At 44.2% G+C, this 12,579-nt stretch overlaps 1 protein-coding gene across 3 annotated transcripts in view; it reads left to right on the top strand.

Annotated features, from left to right (window-relative positions):
• Positions 1 to 317: 317 nt before the first annotated feature.
• LOC140385154 (uncharacterized) overlaps positions 318 to 12,579 on the top strand; it is a 94,235-nt gene continuing 81,973 nt past the window's right edge. For all 3 annotated transcript variants that reach the window (XM_072467009.1, XM_072467007.1, XM_072467008.1), the window contains exons 1-2: positions 318 to 500; positions 10,761 to 10,869. In XM_072467009.1, the coding sequence (XP_072323110.1) occupies positions 480 to 500; positions 10,761 to 10,869 (130 nt within the window). In that variant the 5' untranslated portion in view covers positions 318 to 479. The remainder of the gene's footprint in view (positions 501 to 10,760; positions 10,870 to 12,579) is intronic.

The raw sequence follows: 12,579 nt of genomic DNA, 5'->3' as shown, positions 1-12,579 counted from the left end.
TGGGTGGGACAGATGTTCCACTCGGGGTTGGACATGAAGTCGATGGGAGTGGCGGTGCTGGTCAACAAGAGGGTGGCCTTTGAGGTGGGCAGTATTGTTTGATCAAAAAGATACTTGAAATCTTCAATACTTTTAGGGATGGACAATGGCAGCAGGAAATGTGCCACGTCATGGCCACAAGTAACTAGTCTCAGAGGGGAAGTTTAAAGAATGATCTACACTGAATGTTTGCGTTGGAGAACTCGAGTATTTCACACCTCAACCAGATGGCCCTCAGACGAGCCTGTGTGAAATTACACAGGGGCAGATGAAACTTGCAGTGAAGAAGCCTGCCATATGAGACCTGGCTGTCGGATGGTTCTGAGGAAAGAGATCTGACAAATCAACCACTATGCTCCATTATGAATGAGAGCTTTTGAGCTTGAAGTTATCTGGAAGCCAGTGTGTAGTGGAGGTGTTTTAGTGTGTGGACCAAAGTAATGGCAGCTACAAGAGTGGAGGTAAGGGGAATGTTGATACATATAAGTCACAAAAATAACTTATTATAATGCTGGTTAGTGGGAACCCAGTTCATTCTTATAATGCACTGTGCTCCTGTTATGCCCAGCTGCACTTTAGTTTGTTTTTCAAATATGGGAGTAAATACAGTAAATGGTATTTAGAAATTGGTGATCCTCACCTTTAGGTCGGGAGTCAAACTCATCGCCTGGTCACTTGTTTATTCCATTTAAAAACTGTGTATCTTTTTAGCCACTCTCCTGTTGAAACACAACATTTTAATTAATTTCTTTTGACAATGAGGAACAGTGAGGCACTTTAAAAAAAAAATGTTACCAAGTTGCACCCAACAGTTATAAGACCGGTTCATGCTCCCTAAATAGTGAAAACACCTTTAAAAACAAAGCCCCAGTTTTGATGTGTAACAACCGAGGTTAGGTCAAATCCTCGTTGCGGGATGATTTGCCGGGGGGGGGGGGGGGGGGGGGTGCTTCTTGAACCTGAATTGAAAGCAGAGATAATTGGAAATCAACAGGAGAGTGGCTAAAATGATGCACAGTTTTTAAATGGAAAAAACAAGTTTCCAGGCAATGATTTTGACTCCCTACCCAAAGATGGGGAACACCAGTTTCTAAAGTAACAAGAGAAAGGATTAGTATTTTATTATCACCGATGATCAGTGTAAATACATTGAGCCCAAGGACAACGCACTATTGGGTTTTATCATTTAAACTAGTGGCGATTCAGGATCAAATTGACTTCTTGCTGCAGCCCTCAATAGCTCAACTATATGGCAAATCTTTTAAAACTTTGCAGTCGCCTAAGTTAAATAGGATTGAGGCATTTTGATACTTTAAACCCATGTTTTATATGTAATAAACCACAGTGTTTTCATTTTGAAAGTTGACAATTAAGTTTTGATCAATCCCAACTGAATTTTAAAAGCAGAAGATGCAGGTTTTCTGAAATGACATTAGTTGTACGTACATTTGTAATGTTGCAATGTTTTAGTAGGCATGGCAAAGACCCAATAAAGGTGTTTTCACTATTTACGGAGCATGAACCTGTCTTATAACTGTTGGGTGCAACTTGGTGCATTGTTCCTCATTGTCAAAAGAAATTGTATTTCCACAACATTAAAATGTTGTGGAAAATGAATAGGCTGTTTAGATTCACAAAAGGAATGAAGGCAGGGGTTAGGGGAATTGTTCAGATTGTCTACGTGTGCACCCATACCCCTCTAATTTTCCTCGCTGAAACCCAGGCAGTCCAACATGCTGAGGGTCAAGAACAGATCCATTTGTCCCATTGTATCCATTTTTGATGTATTTCTTTTAGGAAACATGCCCGCGCCATGGAGGTTGTCTGAGATTCATTAGGAGATGATTGTATCATTTGAGATTTTTCTTGCAACATCTCCCAAGATACATTCAATGTAGTTTACTTTGAGTTGGTAATATTTATGCATGTGTTTTTTATTTAAAAATGCCACATCAAATAGGGTAGAAAACATAATCATTTAAAATACAGCTGTTACTGAGTTAGCAGAGCATAAAAGAGAGGCTGCATTTATTCACAGTGGGATAACGTTTTGTTTGTTTCACATGGCAGAGTGAACAATCAAAGCAAATAAGACAGGCTGGGCGATGCTAAGAAACATCCTTTCTCGCCCCTTGTAGATAAGTCCACCCTTCATGTGAAATGTTTATCCGAGAAATATAATTGAGTAAACTTGTTAGATGACAAAGATTCACTTTGCTACATTTTGAATCTGTAAAATTATCTCACATTCATGTGGTACGTTGAAAATAGATTTTAATTTACGGGTGATGCTTAAAAGTTTGATCGGATGACATTTTCAACGAATAACATTCACTAATGAAAGTAATGTTAGAGTTTTGTACTTTTCAGATTGCGAGCTATTTCAGAAAGTTCACAGGTCTTTAGCTTTCAAAATGGGACATATTTTAATGCATTTTATGCATTTGTGTTTCACTTTTCTTTCCTCAACAGTTTGCTTCCAAGAGAGCTTGATAGTGGATGCTGAGAGGGTGTTTCCCCTGCCTGGAGAGTCTAGATCTAGGGATCACATTGGTAGAATAAGGGGACAACCATTTTGGATTGAGATGAGAAGTGATTTCTTCACTCAAATGGTTGTGAATTTTTGGAATTCTGTATCCCAGAAGGAAGTGGATGCTCAGCTGTTGACTACATCCAAGGCTGAAATTGACAGATTTTTGAACTCGAGGGAAGTGAGGGATAATTATTGGATGGGAAAGTAGAATTGAAGTTGAGGATGAGCCATGGTGTACTGAATAGTGGAGTGGGCTCAAGGGGCTGTGTGGTTTATTCCTGTTCTTAGTCCTTACATTCTTTAACTCTGCAATCTATGTCACGACCACTTTATGCTGGAAGTGGTATAAATCTAACCCCAAATGATTGCTCTTTTATGTCTTCAGGTGGAGGAGATCATAGTGAAAAGAATGCCATGTGATTTCTTATCAATCCAAGATATTCTAAGAGGTTTAGTCTATAAATTCACACCAATTATTATAATTTGAGGAGCATCTCATCAAAGTAATAACTGAAAATCAGCTTTATATGTCTCATAAAAATGTCACATTACCTCAGACAAAAATACACTTTTTTTTTTAATGCCCACAAGCTCACTACTGTAAATTCAGCATTAAATGATCAATTAACAATAAAAGGATTTGGATATCTTAGAGGAGACTGGGTCCAGCAGACGGTTTACATAGTAACCTTTGACCCCTAACGGAATGCAGCTACCATGAAAGCCCCTTCTGTCTATTGGCTGTAACAGGCCTATGTGAAATACGCTTGTGCATTCTCCGCGTAATTGTCAGGCAAGCGATGACTCAGAAACGATGACTGTGGAAAAGTTTCCATTTATTCTCCTTACTATTTACACCTCCTACTTCCCGAAGGCTCCCCCGCGCCCGGCCCACATCAGAGCCGGGGTACCTATGTCCCAGCAGTCCTTGGAAAAGGGGGGTAGCCGTCCCCCCCACTCATCTGCATAAATTGAACTTGGTGAGGCCACAGGGTCTCTGAGATTGCAGATCCCCGGGCTTCCTAGGGGTAGAACACCCCTCTCCCCTACCCCAGCCAAGTCCGATACATCATCCATTTCGACAGGAGGGGGAAAATCCTTTGCCTCCTTCGCCCGGGGTTGTCTATCCAGCGTTTGCCACTCTGGGTCCAGAGGGGCATAGCGGATTGGGCAGCGTCGCTTCCTGGTCGAACGTCTGGGAGGTTGCTCTGCCCCTTTGCTCAGCGGTCACCCCCCCGATCTGCGTCGACCTCCGTGGGCAGAAATTCCTTGTCCGACTCCTGCTCGGATTGGTCGGCCTCCCGCATTTCGGAGTCACAAAGTTCAGCTGCCTCGTTGGGCATCACCGGCATCTCTTCTGGGAGGGGAGGAGCACCACTGGTCTGGGTCGGTCCTCGGGCACCTGTTCCACCCGGCTTCGCAGATGTTCCATGTGTGGGTTGGTGCCTTTACCTTGTATTCGTATACGAGACGGGCCCGGACCTTTTTATTATCGTTTCTGGAATCCATAACGCCCGTCTGCAAAATTCCGGATCCTATCCCCAATGTCCGGCGAAACGGGGCTCAATCATGTGCACAAGCAACGTCCCATCAAAAGTTCTGCAGCATCACCCTGGTGATAGCGTGGGGTGTGGTTCTATAGAAGAACAAGAAACAGGCCAGGCAGATTTCTGGGGAACCCGAGGTCTGTATTCACATCCCGAGTTTGAATGTCTGCATGGCACGTTCCAGCAACCCATTTGAGGATGGGTGATAAGGCATGATGGACCCTATTTTGTTTCAGACAATCCGCGAACTCTGAACTTGTAAAAGTGGTGCCATTGTCTGATACAAGTACCTCCGGGAGTCCATGAGCACAAGTTTGTCTGAGTCGCTCGGTGGTGACTCGCGATGTAGTTGTCGTCATTCGGTGCACATCCATCCATTTGGAATGTGCATCTACTATAATCAGGTGCATCGCCCCCTGGAAAGGCCCCGCGGAATCTACATGGAGGTGGGACCATGGGTGCCCAGCCATTCCCACGGGTGAAGTGGAGCTGCTTTTGGTGCTCCTGGCACCGGGTACACTGTTTTGTCAGCTTCTCGATATCCGCGTCTGGGCTGGGTCACCACATCTTTCGGCCAACATTTTCATGTTAGAGACCCTCGGGTGTCCACTATGGAGATCTTGCAAAATTGTTTCTTGGCCCTGTTCGGGGATGACCACTCGGGAACCCCACAGCAGGATGCCGTCCGCACGCTGAGATCCGCCAGTTTTGTGGTAAAAGCCCTCAGATCCCCCGGGAGAGCACGGTGCTGGGCCCGTACAGCACAATGTGGGGGACCCTGGTCAGCAACAGGTCTGTCTGTGTCCATGCTTTTACTTGGGCTGCTGTCACAGATACAGGGTTGGTTTTCCCGTTTTTGGGACTATGTCCCCACGCCGTCGTGAAAACTGTGGTCTTTTACACCAGGAAAACTGGTGTCAAAAGGCTATAGTTTCACAGCCTTTCAGGGGGCTAGCAGGCAGCTGTTGTGGAGCTCGCAGCTCCTGCTGCCGATACGGCCCCCCTGCACTACTGGGTCAGAGGCCGCGCATGTGCACGGCGGCGACCTCCAGTGGCCATGCCGTGCTCCATTGATGGACTCAGCCCGTGAACCTGGAATGCCAAAATAGTACCCTGCATCGGCCGCTCGCGCTCCCCGGACCGCCCGCATACATTGCCCCCAGCCCTGAATGAAGCCCCCCCGCCCGCCGATTGGCCCTCTCCCGACTGTGACTGACCCGGACTAAGTCCGCAGCCAACATGCGAGGATCACGGACGGTGGGACCACACGAGTCCCACGCCGTTGGGGTATCGTGGGGCGGGCCTCAGACAATGGCCTGAGGCGGTGGATACTCAGCGGCGTACACCACCGCTGGTACGCCGATCTTCGGGGGCAAAGAATTGAAGAACCGACGCTGCTCTCGATTTTATGCGCCAAAACGGATTCTCCGCCCCGTCGCTGAACGCGATTTTGGCGTCGGTGTACAGAGAATCCAGCCCAAAGAGTCCATAAAATGTAAGGTCCCGACTACTTTGTCCGATGCCGTCGGCGTTGGCGTACTGGTGGGTAGCGTGAGGTGGCTGAGACCGTCCGCGTGGGGATTGGGCGATGTTCCAAAATATACTCATACGCCGCCAAGAGGAGATCCCAACACTGGATGCGGGCAGCAGCACGGGGGGGAATTGCCTTATCCTCTTTGAACAACCCCAACAAGACCGAAAACAGGTCTGTGGTCTGTGTACGCTGTGAATACAGGTCCATAAACATTTTAAAAATTAAATTTAGAGTACCCAGTTATTTTTTTCCAATTGTCATCTGAGAGTACCTTTAAGAAATGGGTGTTTATCAAATAGCTGTGTGGATGTACATTTAAGAAATGGGGTTTATCAAATAGCTGTGTGGATGTACATTTAAGAAATGGGGTTTATCAAATAGCTGCAGTGATGTCTGAGTGTGGGTGGAGCTGGGCTGTCTGTCTGCTTTACTTTTGCTTTGGGCTGGCAGCTAGTGTTTAGTTTCGTTTTGCAGATTGGGAGCTGCATCCAGCCAAACAAGGTGTAACTCTGGTCTCTCTCTGTAGAAAAGAATGCCTTCAGATCACTTGCTAATTTAAAAGTGATAACTGCTCTCAGTAGAGAATTTTAAACCTGATGTCTGTGTTAAAGAGAGTTTTTGTCTTATGGATTTTGCTAGGAAAGATTATGGGTACTTATAGAGTACTGTATTCTTTGGAGGAATATTTAAGTTGATCGTTGCTAAGATGTTTACTGTGTGTTTATAAAATGTTCACTGGATTCATAGAATAAACATTGTTTTTGTTTAAACATACTTTAGCTCTTTGTTGCACCAAACCTATAAGGTTGGCCCTTGTACTCCACATAACCAAAATCTATTTAACGTTGTTGGTCAGATGAACTCCATGCTATACTTTGGGGTTCTCTAATCCCTGGCCCGTAATACAATTAAGGGGCAATTTAGCGTGGCCAATCCACCTAACCTGCACACCTTTGGGTTGTGGGGGTGAGACTCATGCAGACACGGGGCGAATATGCAAACTCCACACAGACAGTGACCCAGGGCTGGGATTGAACCCGGGTCCTTGGCACCGTGAGAATCATAGAATCATAGAATTTACAGTGCAGAAGGAGGCCATTCGGCCCATCGAGTCTGCACCGGCTCCTGGAAAGAGCACCCTACCCAAGCCCACCCCCCCCCACCCCATCCCCATAACCCAGCAACCGTCCCAACACTAAGGGCAATTTTGGAAACAAAGGGCAATTTAGCACGGCCAATCAACCTAACCTGCACATCTTTGGACTGTGGGAGGAAACCGGAGCACCCGAAGGAAACTCACGCACACACGGGGAGAACGTGCAGACTCTGCACAGACAGTGCCCAAGCCGGAAATCGAACCTGGGAACCTGGAGCTGTGAAACAATTGAGCTAACCACTATGCTACCGTGCTAACCATTGTGCCACCGTGCCACCCGCACATATCCATAGACATAATGATGGAACCATTTTACGCCAAATACAAGTGCATAACCTTTTTCTCTCTAAGCGTAATTACACTTTGCTGCCGCCAAAGTGCACGAGGCGAACGCGATGGGCCGCTCGATACCATCGTCCATCTTGCGGGCCAGGATAGCCCTGATTCCGAAGGGCAAGGCGTCGCCGTGAGCAACAAAGGTTTCAGCAGATGCGAGGATGACAGCCGTTGTTTCATTTTGTCGAAAGCTCTCTGCTGCAGCGGGTCCCAAATCCACCGCTGGCCCTTCTTTAACAACAGGTGCAGTGGGGCCAACACTGTCGCCAAGTCCAGGATGAACTTCCCGTAATAGTTTATAAGGCCCAAGAACGAGCAAAGTCGGTTTCAAAGCGTAGGGAATGGGGTGTGCCCGAAAATAGCGAGGTCGGGCCTCTGGATCCACTGATATCTTGGCGGAGGCCCCCGGTTGGTACGGAGACCATTCTGGAATACCTTGGGGAAACGTGCCAATACCGCCTATGGCCAGTCGGGGTACATCCGGCATACTTTAAAAAAAAAGATTTGAGTACCCAATTCATTATTTCCAATTAAGGGGCAATTTAGCGTGGCCAATCCACCAACCCTGCACATCTTTGGGTTGTCGGGGTGAAACCCACGCAAACACGGGGAGAATGCGCAAACTCCACACGGACAGTTATTTAGATTTATTCTCCTTACTGTTTACGCTCCTTACTCTCCAAAGGGTCTCCCACCCCGGCCCACACCCGGGCTGGGGTATTTATATCCCAGCATTCCTAGGAAAGGGGGTAGCCCCGCACCCAGGTGAGGCCACAGAGACTCTGAGGTTGCAGATCCCTGGGCCTCATGTAGGGTTATAAAACTCAGCAAGCAAGGCCTTATAAATATTATTATGCTTATTATTTAGTATTAAATTGTCAATCTCAAGGAGACACAATAGTCAGTGAGGAAAAATGTCAGTGTTTTTGTCGAATATGAATGTCTTTTCTGAGGCTCTGACATTTTATCTGACTGTAATCTGCCTTTTAGTTTATCTCACTACATTCATATCCACCTTATACTAGAAACACACATGTGGATGCCGCGCTTATTGTTGTGGCAGGCGTGTTATAATTGGCCTGAGCACAATTGGATTGGAAATCAAAATGAACCAGTGAAATTTCTTAATTACTATTGAGCGCATACCCCAAAACAAGATAGTTATCAATGTGGCTGTCAGGTGAGGAAAGGATTAATTGTTCTATGATCATACACCCTTCACCACAGTTGAATCATTTGATTTCATTTATTAATTTATTAGCATCAGACATGAGGACTGGCTCCTTGATACATTAACATGAGCCATTGCGTTCAGGACAGTGGGGGAGAATATTCAGAACAATATATTTATTTATCCTCCATTGTCAGCTCGTGACTCCCAGGTTAGGTTTAGTTGAGGTTTAGGACCTTCATGTCACACTTACAAGCATCCTTGAAGCGGAACTTTGGGCCTCCGACTGGTCGCCTGGCCCCGGCTACTCGGTCATACAGAAAGTCTTCGATCCATGTAAAGATCCCCAATCGATATGGACAGCTTGCTGAGTGTCCATCATCTTTCGTAGATGGAAGGACGCCGGTGACAAATATTTGTTCATGTTCACACTTCTATTTTAAGAACGTCAATTCGGTAAATTATTTGCTGAAGTAAAAGAGATCCATCCAGAATTTTCTTTGAAGCCATATTGGGCTAAGGACCTTCAAGGAGACAAGGGAAGGAAAATTTGTAGTTGCAAAATATAAAAATACAAATACCAACGGAAATTGCCAGAAAGCTCTCAGCAGGTGAGGCAGCATCTGTGGAGAGAGAAACAGAGTTAAACAGAACTGATGACGAGTTCCTCTCTTCACAGATGTTGCCTCACCTCCTGATTCCAGATTTCCAGTAGCTGCAAATTTTGCTTTTATGAATGACAAAACCTACTTGTTGCGTATGAAAATACAGATGCCTGCATGCCATCGACGTTTCCCGAATTCTCCGCTATCCTGACTCTGGCCACTTGGGAAACTCCTTCCCTTGACATTGCCATCAATGGCTGTTCATTCACATGCTTGGACTTCACGTTTTTGAATTCTCTCTTGTATTGGACCACTTGTTATGGGCGAGGTGTTTTCAGAACCCCAAAATGTATCACGGAGTTCAACCAACCTCCCCCTTTAATGGATTGTTGCTTTTGAAGCACACGGCTTGTTCCCCAGGTGTGATATTACAATTATGGACACGTGGTTTTTAACACAGAACAATGTTTATTCCATGAACTCAACTTAATCTTCTAAATAAACATTGGCTCCCTTATCACCCCTTACTTCAAAGATAACCCCGAAAATAATACAACACTAAATAATCCCTCAAAATGTTCCTTCAAACATCCAAAAGGCTTCACCTTTAAAAACAGTAACACACCAGGTCACAGTTAATATATATTTTCTGTTGGATGGCGGAGATATATCAGCTTGGTTGACTTCAGCTCCAGCACCTTGCTTTTCTTCCTGCAGCTCTCTGGAAACACAGACACACACAAGCTGCTTTTTCAACCTGAAACCAAAAGTTGAAGTGAGCACAGCTCCCCCCCCCTGTGACATCACTTCAGTAATATGATCAGCTTCATCTGTTAAAGGTACATTGCTTAAACATCCATTTCTTAAAGGCACTCTCACATGACACACTTCAAAGGGCAGTAGAGGGTCAACCACATTGATGTGGGACAGGATTCACCAATAGACAAAACCACATAAGAATGTCAGATCTCCTTTCTTGAAGAACATGAATGAATCATAACATTTTGACAGTTGCGGGACCACCTTACTGTTACCGAGTTTTGATTTCCAGATTTTTACAAACTGAATTCAAATTCTCAAATTTCCATGGTGGGATTTCAATCTCCGGATTACTAATCTAGTAATGTAATCATTGTACTCGTAAACCTGATGAGGCAGCAGCTGAGGTTATCCATGAAGGCCTCGCCTTCACAACCTTGCCCTTCACCTGAGGTGTGGTGACCCTCAGGTTTGCTGCGAAAAGCAGATGGCCTCCTTCGCTTACATGCTCCCAATATTAAAATAAAAGCAAAATACCGTGGATGCTGGAAATCTTAAATAAAAACAAAAAGTTCTGGATAAACTCAACATGTCAGGCGGGATCTGTGGAGCGAGAAACAGAGTTAAGGCCACATGGACAATTAACCCTGTTTCTCTCTCCACAGATGCTGCCAGACCTGCTGAGCTTATCCAGCATTTTCTGTTTTTATTATGCTCCTAATATTTTCTCCCAGTGTGACTATTGAACGGTCGCTATGTGTGCATGGAACACTTTTATCGCAATTGTACATTCTGGGCATTATTCCTCTAACTCTAAGCTGTGTTTGAAGTTGGTGGTTATTTTATTCGTAGCTCCCTTCACAATTTATTCAAGTAATACATGAGAATATGTGTCCCGCCACTATATTAATTTAATTAGCCTTTTGATTATCTCATTGCTTCCAAGGCAGTTCCCTTACAAGGATGTTTTGGTGCTATCAGGTTAGGAAGTGGCGTTTTCTAAAATATTAGGTATTAAATATATAACTTTTCTTTCCATTTCAATCATCAATGTGCCATGTTTTCAATCCAAACTTACAGGTTTCTTCCATGCCTGTGAGGAGACATATGCTGTGGCTTGTCGTTTGTTTCTTAACTTCGCTACATTCACCGGACGTTAGTTGCCAGGAATATTTAGGCTCCGTCGCTGGTAAGTGGAATCTGAACGGCCAGTTTATTATTAGCTCACCTCGGGTGCCTTGATCCAATGTTCTGCAGAAACTGTTCTTCTATTTCTGTTTTCTCTTCCTGCTTCCTCCTTTTACCTTTCATCTCTGTTTAAAAAAAATAATAATATTGTGGTCCTGGTAATCATCAAATCACATCCAGGGGATCTTATCAAAGTCTGAAGACTGATGGAACATTTTGATAGGAAGCAACGTTTAACCTTTACACAAAGCCTGTGTTGATGATCCCAAATTGGTAAAGTTTGATCATTTTTTTGTTCTTATAATGCAGGGTTTATTCTTCCTGTGCCACCAAATTATGCTTGGCAGAGGTTAAATATTTGGCTTTAATGTAAACTTGTCGGAGAAAAACACTTTCTTGAATTTATTTTCTTGTTTATTTAGTTTGATGTGGCACTTGTTGGATTTTCTCAAGATAATTTCCCCCCCTCCAGAGTAGGGCAGCACGGTGACGCAGTGGTAGCACTGCTGCCTCATGGCGCTGAGGACCCAGGTTCGATCCCGGCTCTGGGTCACTGTCCGTGTGGAGTTTGCACATCCTCCCCGTGTTTGTGTGGGTTTCGCCTCCACAACCCAAAGATGTGCAGGCTAGGTGGATTGGCCACGCTAAATTGCCCTTTATTTGGATAAAATAAATTGGGTACTCTAAATTTTTATTTAAAAGATCATTTTCCCTGACACCTTGACTAAATCATGTAAAATGATAGTTGTGTTTATGCCTATGTTTATTTCTGACTGATTATAATAATTACTTTAAGAAATAGAAATGTTATGGATGATGTTTTCCTGGCCGCTGACGGTGTATTTTTCTGACCTCTTTGCAATATTTTGCAGTGTATAAATACCACAGCTTATTGCATAACTAAATTGTTTCTGGCACTCAGGACGAATGCAAAGTTTGTTAAACATCAAGATTGTTCTGTCAAGTCAAGTTGGAAGAACGAGAGGTTTGCTATTTGACTGGCAGCTGCCATTCTCTACAAAGCCTTCCAGTTAAAGATTCGAAAAGTCTTACGGTTTTCCGTCTCCCTGACAGTGTTCTTTTCACATTCCTTTCTAAAGAAGTGAAATGACGAAAAATTCCAGCACTGGTATATCCCATGTGGAAACATTTTGAAATGCTTTCATGCAGCTATTTAGCATTGCTGGCTTAATGAGGCTGTGCTTCTGACTACTAACTAACCAGTGCACAGTGCAAACATCCTGATAATACATGTGACTTCTAGTGCTTTCAGCTTGTCCAGAGAATATAATTTCATGCTACATAGATGATGAAGATTAAAGGGGATTTGAGAGTTCTTGAAGTGGGTATTGTGAAAAATAGATGTTTTGATATGTTCTTTTTACACAAAAGAGCTTTGCTGGGAGCATGTACATTTTCTCTTTGGTTTGCATTCTAAAATGGGTAAATCCTTCTGGGCAAATATATAATTGGTGAAAGGGGGATTTTAGAAATGGCCAATGTCTTTGCAGATGTTTCAGGCAATTGTGGATTTTGAATCCTTTTGATCTCTGAATTATGAAGGGACGTTTTTATTGATTAACCAGGCAATTTTAAAGATTAGTTAGCATAATGCAGTTAAATGCAAATCGATGCAAAAGGCAGTCAGTGGTTTGAATTCTATAAATAGCTCAAACCCCCCTTGTCACAATTACCTATATCTGATCAATGA

The sequence above is a fragment of the Scyliorhinus torazame genome, chromosome 11 (assembly GCF_047496885.1).
Source record: "Scyliorhinus torazame isolate Kashiwa2021f chromosome 11, sScyTor2.1, whole genome shotgun sequence".
Taxonomy (NCBI): Eukaryota; Metazoa; Chordata; class Chondrichthyes; order Carcharhiniformes; family Scyliorhinidae; genus Scyliorhinus; species Scyliorhinus torazame.
Note: the sequence above shows the minus strand (reverse complement) of the source record. Positions and strands in the feature narration are given on the sequence as shown.